Below are 22,353 nucleotides of genomic sequence, written 5' to 3'. Positions count from 1 at the left end.
GTCTTTTTACAAATAAGGTTTTATTGAGTCACAGATGCTAGTCAAAAAAGAAGACGAGTCTTGGGGCATGGAGTCTAAACTACCAGCAGCATATCTGTCACTCCAGAGTTTTGCAAGTATTTTTTTTTTAATACATCAAGTGGGGGAAGGGGGAAGGAGGAGGTGGTCTGGAAGAATTTACATGAGCTATAGGTAAAGAGGTGGGGGAGGTGAAGCACCAGCTTTGGGACTACAGAGTCCACAGGAAGAAATACCAGCTCCTGTGGATTCGCTGGGACAGGTCTGGAAAGCCCACATGTAAACAAGCAGGGCTCCTGGGGTTCGATGATGCCTGGCTAAAATAATCTACAGAATAACCACCTGGAAATTAATCCAAAATCCCAACAGGCAAAACAGGAATGTGAACAGTCTTTTGTTAGTTGGCCCACAGCCATTCACAGACTAACAGGTGTCTCTTTCTCTCACTTTCTGGCCCCTGCAATTTAATTAAGAACATCTCAGAATATTTTTTCATATCAGAGCTAAGAATACAGAGGAGAACAAATCATGAAAGAGCCCTGCTATCACGGAACTTATGACCTAATGCAAGAGACAAACAATCAAATAAACCCTCTTCAGATGATGACAAGAGCTGTGACTCAACTAAACCAGGAGCTGGCAAACTTTTTCTGGTAAGGGCCAAGGAGTAAAATATTTTTGACTTTACAGGCTGTACATTCTCTGTGACAACTATTCAACAGTACCATTGTCAGGAAAGCAGCCATGTCCTCTGCTAAAGGAGTGGTGGCTATGTTCTAATAAAACTCGAGTTACAAAAATAGGAGGAAGGCCTTGATATGACCCAGTTTGCTGATGCCTGAGCACAGACTTTAAAACTAGACCAACTATGTTTGAATCTAGTTGCAGCTTCCTGAGTTGTATGACCTTGAGCAAGTTACTGTATTTAAATTTCTGTGCCTCAGCTTTTCCATCTATAAAACAGAATTTACAATAAGCCCTCCTCAGGGTTGTTGTGAGTTAAAATATTGGAAAAGTGTTTAGATATTCCTCGTGTGTTAAATTCAATGTGTTTATTAAATATATATTTAAAGCCATGTTGGATGCAGGGTGCTCAGTAATATTTGAGCTGAGACCTGAATAATGAGGAGCAGGGAAAACATGTCAGGGAGACAGAAGAAAAGGAAGTGCCATGTTCTGAGCAAGTGTGTATCTGCTGAATAAAACTAATAATCACAAGCAGTATGTGAGAATATACTATGTGCCAGGTATTCTAAGCACCAAGGATGAAGCAAAGAACATGCAGTCAAGAACTAAACTCCTTGCCCTTGTGAAGCTTATCTTCTAGTGAGTATAATGACAATCTATGATAGTAATATCTAAGGCTTTGAAAACTCCAGGACTGAAATCCAGGCAGTCTGTCTCAGAGACTAGACTCTTAAACTCTCCCTGTCCTGTTTTAGAATTGTAAAGAGACAATGGTCACAGAACTTAGTACATTTCTAACTCATCCTATAAGGATTAAATCTCTTGGCCCAGATTTCCCCTATATATCACAGACAATAATCACAGTATCATAGGCAATATAAAATAGACAATAATCATTCGTGGTTCACTTTAGTGTTATCTTTTCTCCATTAAAAAAAATGCACCATGACCAGTATAGCTCAGTTGGTTGGGCATCATGCTGCAAAGTGAAAGGTTAATGATTAGATTCCCCGTCAGGATACATGCCTGGATTGCGGGTTCAGTCCTGAGATGGCATGCGTGAAAGTCAACTGATCGATGTTTCTCTCACACATCAATGTTTCTCTCCCTCTCTTTCTCCCGCCCTTCCCCTCTAAGAATAAAAAAATAAAATCTCAAAAAAAAGAAAAAGAAAAAGAAGAGTTGCCATTGAAGCAGCATTTAAAAAAAATAAAAGTGTTCTTTTCAGGTGATAGAACCATACTACAGCTTAACTGTTCCCCAGCCTGGTCTGCTGTCACTGGGGCACACTGGAAAACCACTTTCAAAATTTGTCTTCATTAACTAGGGGCAGTAAAGATGGGGCTTTTAGAAATAGACTGCTATGTTTCATCAAGCCTCAAGTTCCAAGGCCAACAGCTCATCACTGAACAATGGGAACACCAAGAAGAAATCCTTTCCCCTCTACAGTGGTAAATATAACAGTTTTCCTTTTAGGTGTAGCTAAAGAGTATACTGTTATCTGTTGTAAAGGTGATCTGAATTCATCTTTTTGGTTAGAACTTTTATTAAACAGTCAGTTGATAGCAATTTCATAAAATTTAAAAGTACATTTTAATAGTAACAGTATCTTACTATGAAAATATTTACTTCTTTAATCCACAGAACCACCCAGAAGCTGTTGTAATGTTTCAGATATATAAAACCTGTCAGAAGTGAAACATATTACCTTAAAAAGATGGTGAAGTAGATTTTACTCTCCAGGTGATATTCTGAATTAACAAAAATGTTAAGAGAAAAAAAGTATGAGATAACCTGTACACAAAGGGCCTGGTGTTTAGTGACATAAGGCCTAGCCTGGCTCCCGATGCCCTTTCCTTGCCTTAAAGAATACCAAGCTGCAGTTACAGGTACCACCCTCAGCCAGACTTTAATGATGAGCAGGAAGGAGGCAGTCCATTTTATGCAGGCATCAACAGGTACAGGCAGGTAAAACATTCCTAGGAGCAATTTGCAGGGTTCTCATGTGGTAATCCTACTCACTGAATCACACTACTACTTGAGCCTCACTGTTCAACAGACAGGACATCCTATCCTGTGACTCATCCTCCCCAGGATAGTCATTGTTATGACCACCTCCTCCTGCCATTGTCCTGGACTGAGCTCTAGCCATAACTAAAGCCACAATTCCATGAAGGCATAAGGGTTAGATCACGGGAAAGTCGAAAGACTCGGATCAGATACCTGATTTTAGCAGAGGGCACGTACCCACTTGCATAAGCTAGAAGAGGGTAGCTGCTGATGCAAGATACCACACCCCCGGGACCTGGCACAGGCCTTGTGGTGGAATCGTACCTCAAGGTCCCCGGGGAGGGATGGGGGCCCTTCTCCAGCAGATAGAAGCTTTACCAGCTCAGCTACTTTTCCTTCAGCACAAAGCAGCTGACTCCTTCCACTCCTGCATCCCTTGACTGGGTTTCCACAGGCTTAAAAGTGGACAGACAAAAGGAAAAAGCCTGAAAGATGAGAGGTGAAACGCCTGCGGCTGATGCGGACCACAGTGGGTGAGATGGAGCGCTGCTCTGTGACAGACGTAGGAAAACTTAAAGATGGCAGTGGACAAGTGAAAAGATAAACACATCAGAGACCCACAACGACTCCTGAACAGCTCGCCCCGCAGTGCCACAAGCCTCACGGTCGGCACAAGGCCGGCGGTGAGGGGGCCTGTGTGCCTGAGATGCCCGGGTGGAAGTCTGCCAGCTCAGCTAGAACGTCGTGGGGGAACCAGCGCTGAGGAGTCAGCGGCAAGCGCCCTTCCGCGGCCAACAAGTCGCGATTTGGTTCTCCACCTCAGGCACCGTCCGGCCTGCCTCGGGGGCACAGAGGTCCCAGGGGCCGCCCACATCCTGCCCCGCACCCAGCACCTTCCGACCCTGGTCCCTGGAAAGGGCCTTGGAAACCGGGTCCACGTGGCCTGGGCCGGGGACCGGGCATCCTCGCTTCTACCCGCACCATGAAGGGGCCGAGCGCCCGGGGCCCGAAAGGTGGCTGCAGCCGGGAGTGGGCAGAAGCGCCCACAGCACGCCCGGGCAATAGAGGCGCGCGCAACTGGGCTGCCGCTCGAAGCGGATGGTGAAGGCTCCGCGGATCCCGAGACAAGTCCCACCTGGAACCGGGTAGTCAGGGTAAAACCGGAGGAGACTCTGGCTGCTCAGGAGGAGGTAGTCGTCATAATCGGCTACTGCAGCTCACCGGAAACCTGCGCGCCAGAGCCGGACCAGGGGGCGCCAGGGAGCCTCGGGACCTCCGCCAGCCGGCGCGGGGAGGCGGGGCGGGAGGCGGGACGCTGGGCCTGCTTGAGGGGCTGGGCGCGCCCGGGCTCCCTGCGCGGTCTGCGGGAGTCTGGGTGCGAGCCTCTGCAGAGCTGGAAAGTGCAGAGGGCCTTCAAGAAGCCCTACCGACCTGTCTGTCGCTGATTAAGGACACTGGGATAGGGTGGTGGAAAACCCGACTCTCCTTCATTCTGAATGCGTTGCGGAGAGGCGGATTTTCACTGTTTTCTTAATTAGGGCAGAAGTTGCCGCCCTTTCAAATCTGGGGCACTTTCTGGTGATGAGGTTTCTTTGGAATCCACGCACATTATGTACTATTATACTTGCCTCTCTCACTGCTACCCCTAAACTCACCAAATGCAAATGTAGTTTAATTTTTACCATTTTAGTTTATAATTATTGAATTCTAATTGTTTAATTATTTTGTCAAAATTATTTGAACTCCCGTCTCCCACACTGTCTAGTATAGAGCATATTAAAGTTAATCATTCAATACTGATTCAACTTTAACGGATTACATGAAGACTGATACAATCAAAATAAACTTATGCTCAGACACATAAAATCACCAGCATTAAGTAATATGATCATAAGGAAACACAGCAGTTTATTTCCAAAGGCTTACATTCTTTTAAAAAGTTTTTAGACGCTATTATGAGAATTGCTACAAGTTCCATTAGCAAACTCATAAATTAGAAATGTTATCTGGATTTTTTTCAAATAAAGCAAAAACACATATGGTATTTGACAAACGCCATTGTTCTGAAGCACTTTACATTATTAACTCATTTACTCTTTATGTAAAAGATGTTGCCTATTTCATACTTTGCCCACTCCATACAAATAAGGACAGTAATTTTCAAAAACTATTTTCTCAGCTTACTTGCCACTATCCTCTTTTTGTCATATACAGAAAATGCAGCTTTTCTGTTAATTGATTCCAAATGAATTGAAGTCATTTAAAATAAAATTTTAAACAGGCTGGTTTGCTACTGAGTTATGCAAAATAGATATATATGTATACATACACAGGTATACATATAGAGATTTAAAATATATTTTTTAAAAACAGTACATGAGAAAGGCTTATAAAAAATAGGTTAGACTCCTTGTAAGGTTATACAAACCCATTAAATTGATATGATATGCATATGGCACTATTTTAAATAGCTACATATTAAGCTATGGTCACTCAAGACTCAAGAGGAAACATGGTGGGGTTTTAAGAACATGAAATAGAATTCCCCCCTAAAATATCCATGTTTAATTTTAAACTTTCTTTAAATTGACATTATAGTAAACTCAAATGTCTGTGAATAGGAAACTGATTGAATAAACTATGGTATATCCACACAATGTTGAACTATGCAGGTGTGAAAAAGGAGTAAGGAATATCTCTATACACTGCAGGATATATTGAGTGGAAAAAGCACAGAGGAAGGAACATGTATATGTAATAAAGTAACTCCTCTGAATCTACATTATGTGGATGCGACATAAGAATCACGTAAAAACTTCACATTATAAAACAAAATTTTTAAAATTCTTGATAACTGAAAGTAAAATGAAACTAATCTAAATGCTCTCTAGTTATGGCATACCACAATAGAACTATCCCAAGTGACTTATTGTAGTAATGATAGAGATCTTATCAGATCACTGGGGAGAAATACGAATGGGCCGTAGTGTTACGGCTACACAGGTGAGACTGAACACTCTGAAGTGGTGTATAAAGTAAGCAAAGGATTTTAATAATGGCCAGCAGTTGGGCAGACCCTGAGCTGGTCTCTAACATGCTCCAACCTACAGTGGAGTCTAAACGCTGGGTTTTTATACTGGTGCAGTCTCTTTGTTTCTTCTTTGGCGGGAAACAGCCTTAGGAAGAGGGCAGGGCTGGGCAGGACTCAAGGAATGTCTTGGCAGGAACAGAAATTTGCAAGGCTATAAGGTTATCTCCGGTGGCAGCATAGCTCTCCAGCCAGGGAGGATCTCTTTGCGAAGGAATTTATCTTCAAAGGGCTAGATATCCTGTAAAGTATAACTTTCACAAATGTTATAAACCAGACACAAGCAAGCAAATGGAAGGTGATAGAAACTGAGGTGCTTTTAGCTTGTATAAACAAGACACAAGTAAATAGAGGCTGAGGTGCTTTTAGCTTACAAATCACTAATTGCTATAACACTCCTTCTTACATTCCTTTTTCCAAGGCCTTCTAGTAAGTCCTTGCTACTTCTTACAAAGGACATTTAAAGCCCTTACATACTTACATACTTAGCAAACCTCTGCGACCTTTTACTGAGAATATTTGGTGCCTCTACAGTAGGAGTTTGTCAAGGCAGTAGTAAACAGTCTAGAATGGGATTGGCTAAGAAACTGAATGCGTCAACTTCCGGCCAAGATGGGGGCTTAGACTGACATGCTCTGTCTCCCTCCACAACTAAGTAGGAATACAACTACCTCAAAACCAAAGATAACCAGAAATTCCAGAAAATAAAACTACATGAAAGCCCAACGTATGAAGTTATAAACCAGCAGGGCTCGTCTGGATGGGTAGGAGAGGCGAAATCAGAATCGGGACGGAAAGGTCAGGCTGTGCTGTTTGCGGTAGCAGCGGGGATAGTGGCAGGACTGTGTGAAACGCCAGGGGAGCAATCCCAGCTGCAGTCGAGACCTGGCAGCTTGCGATTCCAACGCTGGGGTAGGCAGACCCTCCATTGCCTTGGACTATGAGGCCCAGAGGGCGTGGGGAAGGAGGTTCCCGGTCTCTCAGCAGAGAGTAACGGCAGGAATCCATCTTGGACCCCCACCGCCACACAAAGCGCCATAGAACGGAGAAAAATGTAGCAGGTCACTGGGTAGTGAGGAGTGCACGGGGCTCCGCCCCCTACAGCCCGCCCAGGAAGCAAAGGTAAACAGAAAACTGTCAGGATGAAGCAGAACCTGATTGAAATCTGGGTAACACAGCTCACCAGGCAGCAGATGAGGGACCTAACCAATGAGCAACAAATAGGAAATCTTTCTGAGGCTCAGTTCAGAGTTATAGTCATAAGGTGGCTTACAGAATTAACAAAAGATTTGGAACAAGACAGGGAAGGAATGAAAGCTAGTCATACTGAAACAAATGAAAACACATACAAGTTGTGAGGAAATGAAAACCAGAGATCAAATCAACAAATCGGAACATACAGAAGGAACAGTCAACCAGTGCAAAAAGAGGAAACAAAAAGGGAGGAATACGAGGAGAGGCTCAGAAACCTCTGGGACAGCTATAAGCAAATGAACATTTGAATTATAGGATTGCCAGAGGGTGAAGAAGTAGAAATAGAAAAATTATGTGAAAAAATAATGAAGCAGAATGTCCCGAACTTAGGGAAGGAAATAGACTTACAGGTCCAGGAAGCACAGAGAGTTCCAGAAAAACTGGACCCAGGGAGAACCACTCCAAGACACATTATAATCAAATTGTCAAAAGTTAAAGATAAAGAATCTTAAAAGCAGCAAGAGAGAAGAAAAGAATCATGTACAAAGGGGTCCCAATTAGACTATCAGCGGATTTCTCAAAGGAGACCCTGCAGGGAAGAAGGGACTGGCATGAAATATTCCAAGTAATGAAAAGCAAAAACCTACAGCCACAAATACTCTATCCAGCAAAACTGTCATTCAGAATAGAAGGGCAGAGAAAGTGCTTCCAGGACAAAGTAAAACTGAAGGAGTTCATTCGATCCAAACTACTATTATCTGAGATGTTAAAGGCACTGGTTTAGAAGAAGATCAAAATTATGAACATTAAAATGAAAACTGCATCACAACAACCAACAACAGAAGCTAGGGAATTGAAACAAAGGCAAACTAAGTAGGCAATGAGAGTGTGAACAGAATTATAGGTATGGAGAACATATTGGGGGGAGGTCAGTTCTTTCCCTCTTCCTCCCTCACTTTCCCTCTCTCTTCTTCGAGGATGCCTGGATGATCCTGCTGCAGCTGCCTGAGTTCCCAACAGATGAAGAAACTCTGATCACAGCCTAGGATTGGGCTGGCCTGGAAGAGGGTGGTATAGAGGGTACAACCTCTGATACAGAAGCCTGCCATTCTTACAAAATTATGTAGCTTTTATATTTTATGTTGTTTTAGTTTATCAACTATAGAAATAAGATAATTAAAACAGGGGGAAATGAAAGAACTCAGGTGTTAAAGAGTTTAGCCTTGATAGATTTAAATTACTGACACAAGTGGAAAGCTGTTATTCCAAAATTGTGAAGCTTTTGAATAAAGACTCTTTTCCTTTATTAAACAAACCTTTGCCTCTGGAATTTTGCCTAAAAGGTGGCGGTGGGCAGCAGGACCCCAAGTGCTGTTTAGTAACAGAAACATAGTTTGTACATACCTATGGGATGTAGCATCAGGGCTGAAAGAAATAAAAAAGAATCATAAACTGTTTTCTGTAGCCAAATTGTTGGTGGCAATGTTGGTTGGGATAAACCAAATAGGATTAAGATGGTATCTTTGAAGCTAAAACTTTTGATACACAGTATAGATGTAAGCCTGATGAGGTTATATATAAATGCTGTAGTTCTGAATTTGAATTAGAGGTACCAACATGAATTAACAATATATTTTATATTTGAAACAAATATCTCCAACATCCATTGAAAAGACCTAGAAACGACAAACTCTGTAGCAATGTCGATGTAAGAAGTGTCCAAACCTATAGAGCATTTTTATGAGTTTATTACAGCCAAAATTGACCATTGTTGGGAAACAAGATCACAAATGCTCCAGAGAATAATAATTTGCAGTTTCTTTTAAACATCTGGAATTTAGGAGGGAATTTAAGAGGGATTACATGGAAGTGAGAGAAAGCAAGATAGTTAAAATTATGTGCTTTTTTTGACATTTCAAAGTTGTGTTAACCTATGATAGATGCTCTAGAACAATGAACAGGGCTGGCTTGAAAACCTTTCACTAAACAAGTTATAAGCTCTGAGGCATGACTGCCCATCATGACCAGTTAGGAATTTGTGACTTATTACAGTACCCCTTTTTCATCCATAGCAACAACTCCCCTTTGCACTCAGAATGAGGTCACTATAAACCACTTCCTATTGAAAGGAACAGAGGTTCCAGAGAAAAAAAGGTAATCTTGGGTTTGGGGCAGAAAATGAACAAAATGAATACGGAACATATTGCATGAGGAAGCAGGGAAGCAAAGGCCTTGAAGGTCATAGCAGGAATCAATCTGAAAAAGCTCCCTCTTGCCGAAGATAATTTCAAGCATCAATAAAGGGAACTAAAACAACTGAAACACAAGTGTATTTAAATATTATATTCAAAGAAATCCAACCAATCAACCAAATACACAAACCAAAAACCACATTGGTCATCTTTAATGACAGAAGAGTACTCAGTCTTATTGTGAAAACTGGTAAATAAAGAAAAAGAATCAAGCATATTTACCCTGTCTTTTCTATATGAATTATGACACAAATAACCAAATAATTGATGAGGTAAAGTTACTTTTTAAGTTTTTAAATTTATTGTTTAGAGAGAGAAAGGGAGACAGAGAGAGAGGAACATCAATTTCTTATTCCACCCATTGGTTGATTCTTGTATGTGCCCTAACTGGGGATTGAAACCTTAACCTTGGCATATGGGACAACACTTTAACTAACTGAGCTACCTGGCCAGGGCTGAAGTAGTTACTTCTTACAGAAATATTCTGGAAAATAAAGATATCCATACTCAAATATGGTAATCAAATCATATGGCTAAAATTTGCATCAATTCATCAGTGTCGGTTGAAAAGAAACACATTAAGTATATATGGACCAAGCTGGACCACATCCTATTGATCACCAAGAGTGCATGTTAATGAAAACATGGGAATTATAATCTGTTCTCACTTTTGTGTAAGTCTGAAATTTTGTATAACCATAATTTGTACACTGTAGAACAAGTTTGCTAAATGTAAATGTAAGTTTGCTGCTCATATATCGATATTTTGGATAACTTATAATGTTAGGCAAAATACTGAACTATGAGCAGAATATAGTTTATTGGTTCTCTGATATATCCAAATGATTAAAGTATAATTCAAAAGTATTAAAGTTTTAAACAAATAAATTTTGACTGAAGAGTTGATGTTATGCTAGTTGATCTATATGCTTACGATTTTACAAAAAAGCAGTATGAGCAGTAGCACCATGTAGTTAATGGTTAACAGCACAGACTCCGGAGCTAAAGTACACCATTAGAATCCCAACTTTGCCATCTACTTGCCATATAACCTTGAGCAAGTTACTTAACCTTTCTTCAGTTTAAAAATGGAGAAAATAGCTCTGGCCAGTGTGGCTCATCTGGTTGGGCATCGACCTGCAAACCCAAAGTTCAGGGGTTTGATTCCTGGTCAAAGCACATGCCTAGGCTATGGGTTGTCTCCACTCAGGTTTGTGCAATAGGCAACTGATCACGGTTTCATTTTTTTAATTTATTTTTAGAGACGGGGGAGGGAAGAAGAGAGAGAAATATCAATGTGTGGTTGCCTCTCACATGTCCCCAACTGAGGACCTGGCCTGCAACCCAGGCATGTGCCCTGACTGGGAATTGAACCAGTGACCCTTTGGTTCACAGGCCAGCACTCAATCCACTGAGTCACACCAGCCACGGCTTTTCTCTTCTTTTTCCCTCTCTTCCCCTTTCTAAAAAATAAATACTTAAAAAATTAAGACTGTAATTTCAAAAGAGACAAATAGGCATGGCATTGTACAAAACTGCCATTCTCTGCCCATATAGAAAGGACTTTAATACTAAGTAAAGAGAAAACCTTCCCATTACCTCTGTTAAGAACATCCAAACCTACAGAAAATTTTCATAAGCATTATTAGAGGTTATTTGAGCCAAACTGAGGACATGTCCGGAAGCAAGATCTCAATGGATTGAGAAAATGGTGGTTCTCAGTTTACACATTTAGAATCAAAGGAGAAACACAGAGAGGTTAAATGAAATCCATTCCTGGTAGATTAAGGGAAGTGGGAGAAAGTGGAACAGGTGAGGGGAATCTGGGATTGAAGAAAAAGCAAAATGGAAAGATACACACATCTTTTATAGAAAATAGAGATGGTATTCAGGCACCAAGATTACAACGAGGAGTTTAAGTGTTGCTCCTGTGAGGGTGGCTACAACTCCAAGAGGTCTAGAAAAGATTACTCTGGCATTTCAGTGGTATGTTAACCTAGATGCACAAGAAAAATGGACACTCAGCACAATACTCTCAACATCCATCAATGTTGTTACAAATGGCAATATTTTATCATTTTTATGGCTGAGTAGTATTAGTCAAAGAACACTTAGGCTCCTTCCATCTCTTGGCTATTGTGAATAATACTTTCATGAACATAGGAGTACATATATCTTCAGCGTTTTCAAATTTTTCAGGTAGATAACCAGAAGAGGGGTTGCTGAGTCATATGGGAGCTGATATTGTTAATTTTTAAAGGAACTTCCATACTGTTTTCCATAGAGGTTGCCCCCAATAACAGGGTGTAAGCTTTCCCTTTTCTCCACAACCTCTCCAACACTTATTTCTTGTCTTACTGATAGTAGCCATTCTAACAAGTGTGAGGTGCTACTCATTGCAGTTTTGACTTGCACTTCCCGTATAGCCAGTAATATTTCACTTATATGTAGGATATAAAACAGAGAGCAACAAACGAACAAACAAAACAAACTCTTAGATACAGACAACGGTATGTTAATTACCAGAGGGGAAAAGGGGTGAGGGGAGGATGAAGAGGGGAAAGAAGGTCAAATACATGGTGATGGAAGGAGACTAAATTTCAGGTGGTGAGCACACAATACAGATGATGTATTATAAACTTATACACTGAAACATGTTATTAGTCCAAGTAAATTTAATTTTTTTAAATTATGTTATCTCAATAAATTTAAATTTTTAAAAAAGAACGATGTACAGGGCTCACTTAAGCCAAAGATAAACATTTTGCTAAGAAAGCCATAGGCGTGGTGACTCACCATGACCTACCCAGTTAGGAATTTAGGATCACGTCACCATGTGTGGTTACTCTCTGTCACTGGGCTTGTCATGCCTGCCAAGTAGCCCCCTGAGCTTGTCCAGTTTTCTACATGGTCCCTTTTTCGTTCATACCTCTTAATTAGTATTACTTGAGAATTCTAAAATTAGATTTATCTTACTGGGGAATGCGGGGGTGTGATGAATAAATTCCAGACAGCACTAAGAGTAAATTATCTGCATTGCAATTGTGGAATACGGAAGTATTTGGGGGTTTTGTGTCTTATTGTTTTGAAAAGAGCATTTAAATATTAAGAAGAGAGTTACTTTTAATTTATATTCTGTCTTGTTGAAGGATCTTGATTGGCTAAAAGGAAACACAGATATATGCAAAAGCAATGGCTTAAAAATACTTTAAGGGATTAAGATGAAGAGTTCTATAGTATAAGCTAAATGTACTTAAAATAGAGGATAACATATTTATTGTTATTTAAATACAGAAATATCCTAAGACTTTTAGAAGGAAACTTTGATACTACTTAAGATTTTTCTTTAAGTATATTTTATTATGTTGTTATAGTAGTCCCAATTTTTATTTCCCTTTGCTCCCCTCCACCTAACACCTCCCTTCCCTCCAGCAATCCCAGCTCCCCTGGCTCATGTCCATGTGTCGTGCATATAAGTCCCTTGGCTTCACCCTTTCCTATATTATTCTTAACTTCCCCCTATTTTGTACCAACCAATTATGCTTCTTAATCCCTGCACCATTTCCCCATTTCCCTCCCTTCCCTCTCCCAGCTAATAACCCTCCAAGTGATCCCCCTACCCATGACTCTGTTCCTATTCTGGTTTGCTTAGTTGGATTTTTCTATTTTTTTAGATTCCGTTGTTGATAGTTATGAGTTTCTTGTCATTTTAATATTCATAGTTTTGATCTTCTTTATCTTAAATAAGTTCCTTTAACATTTCATATAATAATGGCTTGGTGATGATGAACTCTTTTAGCTTTACCTTCTCTGGGAAGCTATTTATCTGTCCTTCCATTCTAAATGACAGCTTTACTGGATAAAGTAGTCTTGGTTGTAGGTCCTTGCTTTTCATCACCTTGAATACTTCTTCCCAGTTCTTTCTTGCTTGCAAGATTTCTTTTGCAAAATCAGCCAAGAGTCTTATAGGCACCCCTTTGTAAGTAACTCTCTGCTTTTCTCTTGCTGCTTTTAAGATTCTCTCTTTATCTTGAACCTTTGGCATTTTAATTATGATGTGTCTTGGTGTGGTCCTCTTTGGGTCTAGCTTGATTGGGACTCTGTGTTTCCTGGATTTGTATGTCTTTTTCCTTCACCAAATTTGGGAAGTTTTCCTTCATTTTTTTTTCATATAAGCTTTCAATTTCTTGCTCTTCCTCTTCTCCTTCTGGTACCCCTTAGATTAGGATGTCAACATGTTTAAAGTTGTCCCTGAGGTTCCTAAGCCTCTCTTCATTTCTTTCAATTCTTATTTCCTCATTCTGTACTGGTTGAATGTTTTCTTCTTATGTTCCAAATCATTGATTTGAAACCTGGTTTTCTTCCCTTCACCACTGATTTTGTGTGGATTTTCCTTCATTTCACTTAGCATAGGCTTCTCTTCTTCCCTTATGTGTTTGCCATACTGAAGCATATCTGTCAGGTCTGTGAGAATTTTATCACCAGTGTTTTGAACTCTGCATCTGCTAGGCTGGCTATCTCCTCGTCACTTAGTTCTCCTACTGGAACCTTGATCTGTTCCCTCTTTTGGGCCGTACTTCACTGTCTCATCTTGACAGGCTCCTGCATTTGTTTGCCTCTGTCTTAGGTAAGCTGTTATTCCTGTTACATTGTTAAAGGCCAGAGCCTTAGTTATTCGTCAGTACAGGTTGACCCATTTCACCACGCTGTGTGCTGTGTATGAGGGAGTGGTCCAAGAGGGAATAATGCCACCCGCTCCACACTCGTCCCTCTTCCAGCCACCTCTCCCACTTCCGTATGGGCCTGTTGCCTTTCTAGCTGTTGTCCTGGCCGTCGTTCCCAGACTGGGTGGGTCTGCGGACGTTCTAGGACCATGGGGGCCCTTCAAACAATCGGATTCTGCTGAGAGACTGGCAGTTTCTTCCTCTGCCCTCACTCCCACTGGTTTGCACAGTCAGAAGCAATGAGGCTCTTATTTTCCCCAGTGCTGGGATCGTGAGCTGCGCAGCCTGATCTGGGGATGGGAACGCTCCCCAGGTGTCCCTCCCGACTTTTAAAACGTGTGACTATGTTTTCTGCTGGCATGCCGCTGCTGCTTCTCTGCTGCCACCACACCGCGTCCTCTTCACCCCTCCTACCTGTCTGGATGAGTATTTCTTCTTTATATCTTTGTTAGACTTCCATGCAGCATGATTTTCTAGAACTTCTGGTTGTCTCTAGTTTTGAGGTAGTTGTGTTCCTTCTTAGTTGTGGAGGGAGATGCAGCATGTCTGTCTATGCCTCCATCTTAACCGGAAGTCTATTTAAGATTTTTAAAAGGCACAAATCATCATTACAATGATTACCAATTAGTCACAATCAGTAAGCCTTAAAATTGCTTTTCAAAATATATCTTTAAGGAAATTATGCTTAATAACAGTCTTAATAACTCATAAAAAATGAATTCCAAACATAAACAAGTTATATTATTTTCATAAAACAATACTACCCCCATTGGTATTACACACTTTATGTTAAAAATAAAATACATTATTACTATTTTAAAATCTTTATTCAAATTAAATCCATGCTTGTTTACATTATTTCATTTAGAATTAAAATATTTAAAATATAAATTTGTAGTTTAATCATACTTCCAGCCTTTACAAAAGTATAAAACTGAAAATTTTTAAAAATGAAAATGAAAAATTATGATACACTAGAATAAATGCATATACACTAAACAAATAGCAGTAAAACAAGATTAAAATATCTAGTCATTTTCTCTCTTTTTTTTCTTGTGGCTGCTTTCTAAAGACTAAGTCATATATATTTTAAGCATCTGAATAAAACTTTCAATTAATAAATCAAATGCCAATTGAGGGATCATGAAAATAAATTTTTCTTGAACATTCTTTTTACTTAACTACAAAAACTAATGTTTCATTAGATCAGAAATTATTCATATTTAGGATATCTTAAATCACAATATAGATGTATTTGATATATCCCCATGTGCTAAAAACACTGTAACACTGTAAGTTCTCAAAAAAGAGGCAAAGGAAAAGAAAGATTTGGTATTCAATTCTGCTTCCCAAGAGTTGGAAGGATGACTATTATCTGTGCTTATATGTCTATATATTTTAAAAAATTAAAAAAGTTTTCCAGCGATACTTCAGGCCAAGATCGAGGCGTAGGTAGATATGCTGTGTCTCCCTCCACAAGCAAGAAAAAATAAAATTACCTCAAAACTGGAGACAACTAGAAGTTCCAGAAAACCAAGCTGCATGTAATTCCAACAAACAAAGAAAAAGAGAATACTCTCCAGACAGGTAGGAGGGCTGGTGCCAGGGCAGAGAGGACACAGTGTGAAGACAGTGGCGGCAGTGGCAACGGCAGTTGTGGCGGACCAGCAGAAAGCGCAGTCACATATTTTAAAAAGTAGGGAGGGACACCTGGGGAGTGCTCCCAGTACCAGACCACACCACACAGCTCACGGTTCCAGTGCCAGAACAAATAAAGCCTCATTGCTTCTGATTGTGAAAACTACTGGGGGTTGGGGCAGCAGATAAACTGCCAATCTCTTGGTAGAGTCCATTTGCTTAGAGGGTCCCCATGGTCCTAGAACGTCTGCAAACCCACCCATTCTGGCTGGGAACCACAACCAGGGCAATGGCTAGAGAGGTGCCAGTCCCAAATGGGAAGTGGGAGAAGTGCCTGAAAAAGGGGCAAGTGGGAAGCAAGCGGCATTATTCTCTCTTGGACCCCTCCTCCATACACAGCACCACAATGTGATGAAACAGGCCACCCAGTACTGACGAATACCTAAGGCTCTGTGCCTTACAACGTAACAGATGCAACAGCTCTACCTAAGACACAGAGGCAAACACAGTAGCCTGTCAAGTTGAGGAGACAGAGAAGAATTGCCCAAAAGAGGGAACAGATCAAGGTTCCAGTGGGAGAATTAAGTGACAAGGAGCTAGCCAACCTAACAGAAGCAGAGCTCAAAACACTGGTGGATCAAGATGCTCACAGACTTGACAAATATGCTTGAGTATGGCAAATGTGTAAGGGAAGAAGTGAAGACTAGGCTAAGTGAAACGAAGGAAAATCCACACGGACCCAATGATTACGGGGAGGAAACCAGGGTTCAAGTCAATGATTTCAAACATAAGGAAGAAATAGTCAACCAGTACAGAATGAGGAAATAAAAATTGAAAAAAAATGAGGAGAGAGTTAGGAACCTCTGGGACAACTTAAACGTGCCAACATCTGAATCGTAGAGCTGCTAGGAGGAGAAGAGAAAGAGTAAAAAATTGAAAATTTATGTGAAAAAATAATGAAAGGAAACTTCCCAAATTTGGCAAAGAAAATAGACATACAAGTCCAGGAAGCACAGAGAGTCCCAAACAAGCTAGACCCAAAGAGTACCACACCAAGACACATCATAATTAAAATGTCAAAGGTTCAAGATAAAGAGAGAATCTTAAAAGCAGCAAGAGAAAAGAAGAGAATTACTAACAAAGTTACCTATAATACTACCTGGATTCCTCAAAAGAAACTTTGCAAGCAAGAAGGGACTGGCAAGAAGTATTGAAAGTGATGAGAAACAAGGACCTACAACCAAGATTACCCTATCCAGAAAAGCTATCATTTAGAATGGAAGGGCAGATAAAGTTCTCCCCAGACAAGGCAAAGCTAAAGGAGTTCATCATCACCACGCTCTTATAATGTGAAATGCTACAGGGACTTATTTAAGAAAAAGATCAAAACTATGAATATTAAAATGACAACAAACTCATAACTATCAACAACAGAACCTAAAAAAATAAAAACAAAAACTAAGCAAACAATCAGAATAGGAACAGAATCATAGATATCGGGATCACTTGAAGGGTTATCAGCTGGGAGGGGGAAGGCAGGGAAAGGGGGAAATGCTGCGGGGATTAAGAAGCAGAATTGGTAGGTACAAAATAGGGAAGAACAATATAGGAAAGAGTGAAGCCAAAGAACTTATATGCATGACCCATGGACATGAACTAAGGAGGGTGGGATTGCTGGAGGAAAGAGGGGTACTGGGCAGAGGGGAGCAAAGGGAAAAGAAATTGGGACAACTATAACAGTATAATCAATAAAATATACTTAAAAAGTTTATACGTTCTTTTACTTTTCATATTTTTGAAATTCATATAGTATCTTTCTGTTTTATCCCAAGAATGGAAACCTCTCCCTGCAAACTACATTCTTAGCCATTAAAATGTAAATATTACTTTACTAGAATTTGTCCAGAGAAGTCTTAATGACAAAGCAACATGTGACAACCAATATTCAATATGTATTGTTACTTAGTGGAATTTTATTAATTTTAGTAAGTGCTAACAGAAGAGAATGTTTAACATTATAAAATTGTAAGTTATAGGAGTTTTATTTCAATCTTTTATCCACAACTGAAGGGTTTTTTCCCCTACTAATGGATATTTTAAAAGAACAATTTCCTAACTCCTATACTTCTAGTTTCAAACCCTTGACAGAATTTTAAAAATTAAGTTTCCTATATTTTCTAATTCTGTATATTTCTTATTGCTATTAGTCCTGTCATTGCCTGTCAACCCCTGAATGTTAAAAACAAATAAGGTGACAGAAAGCTATTACACTGATTTTACCACTAAAATACAGAAAATTAATTTTATGAATTTGGCTTGCACTGAAGAAATATTTAATAATGCTAAACATCAGAGGTCCAGTAACATAAATACTGTCTGGAATACAAAAACAAAAACAAAACATCACTTGAATTGCCCTGAAAAGCATTCAAATTCTTCAACATGGCTTACTTAAAATACTCCCAAGTTCTAGTGTTTAAAATTTAAGTAAATTTCACTAAAAAGTAAATGAGCTTTTACTGGCAAGCAAAGGCAGCTAAATGACTTTCAGTAATAAAAAGTATTATAATATTTCACAAATATAAAACAGAGCCTGGTTAACTTTTGAACAAAATAACATTTAAAAGAACGTACAGCTATATTTCTAAAGCTGTTCTGTACTACTTTTTGTGTTTAAAGGATCAAGAAAAGAAAAAGGTATACACACAGAATTGTGCATGTCAAATTTAAATTAACTCCTATAATTTCTATATTTTTAATGAATGTTCTGTAATATCAAACATTCATTTTTTAAAAAACAATTTTTGTTTATTTACTTTTAGAGAGAGGGGAAGAGAGGGAGAAAGAGAGGAGAAAAACATCAATGTATGGGAGATACATCGATTGGTTGCCTCCCACATGCCCCCAACTTAGGACCTGGCCCTCAATTTAGGCATGTGCCCTGACTGGGAATTGAATAGGTGACCTTTTAGTGCATGGGCCAGTGTTCAATCCACTGAGCCACATCAGCTAGGGTTCATACATTCATTTTTAATGTGCCCAAAATAGGGCTTTACAAAATGTAAAAAATTAATTTTAAAGAGATTATGTTAATAATTTCATTACTTTGATTCATTTTACCGGGTATTAAAACAAAAGCTGTTCAAAAACACTTAAATGTTACTGATACCATCTCAAACCATTATAAGAACATTTTTTTCATTATCTAACCATACCTAGGTAACTTTGAATAGCTATAGCTTTCTTCAAATAAGTAACAAAATTTGTACAGACTTAATTGTGAAATCTGGCTAAAATAAATGTTCAGACCACAAAACTTTTTAAATTTAAATTATTCACCCTTCAAACTTCTAAGTCACTGTGACTTCTACTTTAAAAGAAAAAATTAGTTCAAAATTTAGTAAGTAGAGGTTTATTAATATTTTTTACTTAGACACTTAATGTCCTTTTCTATAAGTTGTGTAACTAGAAATGCTGAAGATTTACGTGTGAAAGATTTCAAAGTTTCAATAATGTTAATATCACTCATTAAATGTTCTCAATATATACAAACACATATAAATTATAGATACTATTATTTATCTATAATACAATGTATAAACACCATTCTCCTTCCCTAACCATATTGATATAAGGATAAAGTAATAAATCTCTGTGTTAGTCATGGCAAAAAAAAAAAAAATGCTTTAAAAATAAATCTTTAAAGATAGTTTCAAAAATAAAGTTCAAATATTGCACAAAATAATTTAACTGAAAGTATTACTATATACAATAGAACAAATTTTTTAAAATCTTTTGACCTCTATAATAAATTCCACTTTTCAATTCTATAAGAGAATTTATTGAAAGTCTGCATTTAGCTATTAAATATTTACATTCAGTTTCATGGGAATGTAATTTTCAGAAGTTAACTGAGCCTTTGTCTTAAAAGTTCATCTATTTGAGTCTTATACATATTTTTTACATCTTCAAGATCTAATCGAAGTTCTTCTGCCTCTTCTGCTTTTTCTCCATACATCTGCAGAATAGTGTTGTATCTTTGATCCAAATCCTACAAAATACATTTGTTTACAATTTGTAAAATAACTGTACAGAACATCTTGATTATATTCATATTATCATAAACAAGTCACCAGTGAACACATTATAATCTAAATAAAAGTATATAGTCAGCTCTTACAAAAACTTATACTCTAGTTGGCTGGAATACATAGCAAGTAAGGGAATTAATAACAAAAAACCCTAAGTCAAATGTCTATCAATCTTTTCATATCTCTCCACTAAACTAAAATTTCCCCCATATACAGCTTAATCAGTGTTTTCTCCCATTACTTTAAGCACATGTGATGAAATTTTAGTAATTCTGGTTCACTGTGGTATTACCTGGCATTTACCCTCCAGGAAAAAATAAAAATCAAAAATTTCATATATGGCTTAACAGTGACTATTAATACCGAATATGCTAATTGTGATACATATATAAAATACCAATAAATAAAATAGTTCTAAGATCATACAAAAGTGCAGTATTATAAATGAGCCTTGGACAAATAAAATCTAGTTATTTTCCTGTATGAGATTAAAAATGATTGTGAAAAATACTTTGAATGTATAATATAATAAGCATAAAAGATTCACTTTTAAAATTCTTTACTCAAATATTAACACTCAAAGAAATCATTAACACATACATGCATTTTATGTAAACTATAAAAATGAGATTTAATGTAATTGGATATAAATGTCTTAGATTCATCCTTAAGTGAAGAGTACTTACTCTTAGCTGAGTTCGAAGTTTGGGTATCTCCTTTACTTTCTCTTCAAGTTCATCATTTTGATTTGTTAATTTAACTAGCTCTTCAGCCATTATCGAGCGTGTTTTTTCTAGATTGGTAATTTCTAGCTGTGAAACATTACCAGAAAGTAATTCAAATCAAAATATATCATGCTTAATGTATCAACATATAACCATGAGGTAGCTTTCTCTCCCTTAAATAAAAGGAAATAGTGGCAAAAAAAAAAGGGGGGTTTCCACTTTCTTCAGAGAAATAGCATTTACTGGGTTTACTATGAAAGACAAAAAGAATTAAAGGGAATTCAATGATCTGTTTGAACTATGCAACCCTATATTTTTCTCTAATCTAAGGAAATAGCATAAAATCGGTTATTTTAAATCACTACAAAACCCAGAAAAATAAAACCATTCTTTAATGTATGTCCAACTATGTAGATAATATTGACAGACTACCAAAGAAGTTAATTTGGGCCCTCAAGTATAGTATGCCAGGCTACAATAACATAGGTATTAAGATTATTCTAATCTACTTTTTCTTAATTCAAGAACATCTTTAATAAAATATGTTCAACTCACTAAAATCATACAGTGGGGAGAAAAGATGAAAGTTTTACTTCTGAGTGTATCAAGTTTAACACAAAATAGGTTAAATATTTCAACATTTCTCACTACATTGTTTTTAAAAAGCAAGATAGGATGAATGGATGCTCCCTTTCCACTTACAATGTTTCCTTTCATGTGTACAATGTTACAGTTCTAACCTCTGTCATCATCTTTACTCATTCCTCAGGGAGGAACTGGAGCAACTTATTTAAGTGGTAAATCCAGTAAGAATAAAATGAGTATGCTCAGCTCAGCAACTTCCCTTGTTTAATGTTTGGAAAAGCTGCCTACAAAGAGCTGCCTACTCCCAGATGTCTAAGTCTTACCTGGGCAGGCTATAAAACCTGGGGAGGCCAACTCCAGCCCAGCATTTCCCGTGGTAAGAGTTAAGTGAATCTCCCCAATTCTGGCAATCAGCAGGCTCATTTGGCTCTTATCATTAGTTAATTTCTCCAACTACCCCCTTATCATTAATATATGTGATACATTTTGGGCTTCACATGCCACTATTTCATTTTATTTCTCAATTTGTTCAGAATTCAGGTGGATATAAAGAATGCTCTTTATTGGCCCTCAAAATTTCATTTATTTCCACAGTATAATTAATTTTTCCAGTACCTGCAAATGAGTAATTTCTCCTTCCCTAAGCTTTAGCTGAGACTGTAGATTTTCAATAATGCTGGATCCTGCCCCTATCCTTAGAGCATCATAAAGATTGCTTCCATTTGTTGATACAGACATTTGTCCAAGTGAATGATCACGAGGCTCATCCTATGTTAATTAAGAAAGCACATAGTTATTCAGTTATTAAAGACTGTGTTCCATTATAAAGTTCAAAACAATGATTCTGTCAATTCTTGCTTTCTGTCAGTTCTTGCTTTAAAATGTCTATGACTTTCTCAAAGGCAAAAAATCATCTACACTTCCTCAGCTTCACAAATATTCACAAATACGGAATGGCAAGATCATGGTGACATGCTAACTGCTACCTACTTATTACCTTTATCATTATTCAGGTTAGGAACTAAGTACATTTAAGAAATAAAAGCCCTGGCTGGGTAGCTAAGTTGGTTAGAGCATTGTCTAGATATGTCTAGGTTGCAGGTTTGTTCCCTAGTCAGGGCACATACAAGAATCAACCAATGAATGCATAAATAATTGGAACGATGAATCAGTATTTCTCTCTTTCTGACCACTACTCTTTAAAATCAATTAATCAATAAATAAGTTTTTTTTTTAAAGAGGTGTGCCCACACATTTCTGTCCCTGTTCTTCCCCCCAGGTGCATTACCTTTGCCTTTCCCTCTCTAAGCTGTAAGGGCCCTTCTTTTGCTTTTGTAATTT

At 38.3% G+C, this 22,353-nt stretch overlaps 2 protein-coding genes across 5 annotated transcripts in view; both read right to left on the bottom strand.

Annotated features, from left to right (window-relative positions):
- Nucleotides 1–3,986, bottom strand: part of EOGT (EGF domain specific O-linked N-acetylglucosamine transferase) — a 54,135-nt gene extending 50,149 nt beyond the window's left edge. Inside the window, exon 1 of one of the 3 annotated variants that reach the window (XM_090283857.1) lies at nucleotides 3,851–3,986. The gene's annotated coding sequence lies outside the window, so the exon portion shown is untranslated. Of the gene's footprint in view, nucleotides 1–3,039; nucleotides 3,308–3,850 lie in introns of those variants that run through there. The other 2 variants (XM_090283855.1, XM_090283856.1) reach the window with 2 other exon arrangements.
- A 15,210-nt stretch (nucleotides 3,987–19,196) lies between these two features.
- The window catches only part of TMF1 (TATA element modulatory factor 1), a 36,679-nt gene continuing 33,522 nt past the window's right edge, over nucleotides 19,197–22,353 (bottom strand). For both annotated transcript variants that reach the window (XM_090283853.1, XM_090283854.1), the window contains 3 exons: nucleotides 21,628–21,780; nucleotides 20,389–20,514; nucleotides 19,197–19,662 (listed from right to left, as the gene is read on the bottom strand). In XM_090283853.1, the coding sequence (XP_090139979.1) occupies nucleotides 19,519–19,662; nucleotides 20,389–20,514; nucleotides 21,628–21,780 (423 nt within the window). In that variant the 3' untranslated portion in view covers nucleotides 19,197–19,518. The remainder of the gene's footprint in view (nucleotides 19,663–20,388; nucleotides 20,515–21,627; nucleotides 21,781–22,353) is intronic.

Source organism: Furipterus horrens, unplaced genomic scaffold, assembly GCF_987537825.1.
Source record: "Furipterus horrens unplaced genomic scaffold, mFurHor1.1.pri manual_scaffold_7, whole genome shotgun sequence".
NCBI classification, from domain to species: domain Eukaryota; kingdom Metazoa; phylum Chordata; class Mammalia; order Chiroptera; family Furipteridae; genus Furipterus; species Furipterus horrens.
Note: the sequence above shows the minus strand (reverse complement) of the source record. Positions and strands in the feature narration are given on the sequence as shown.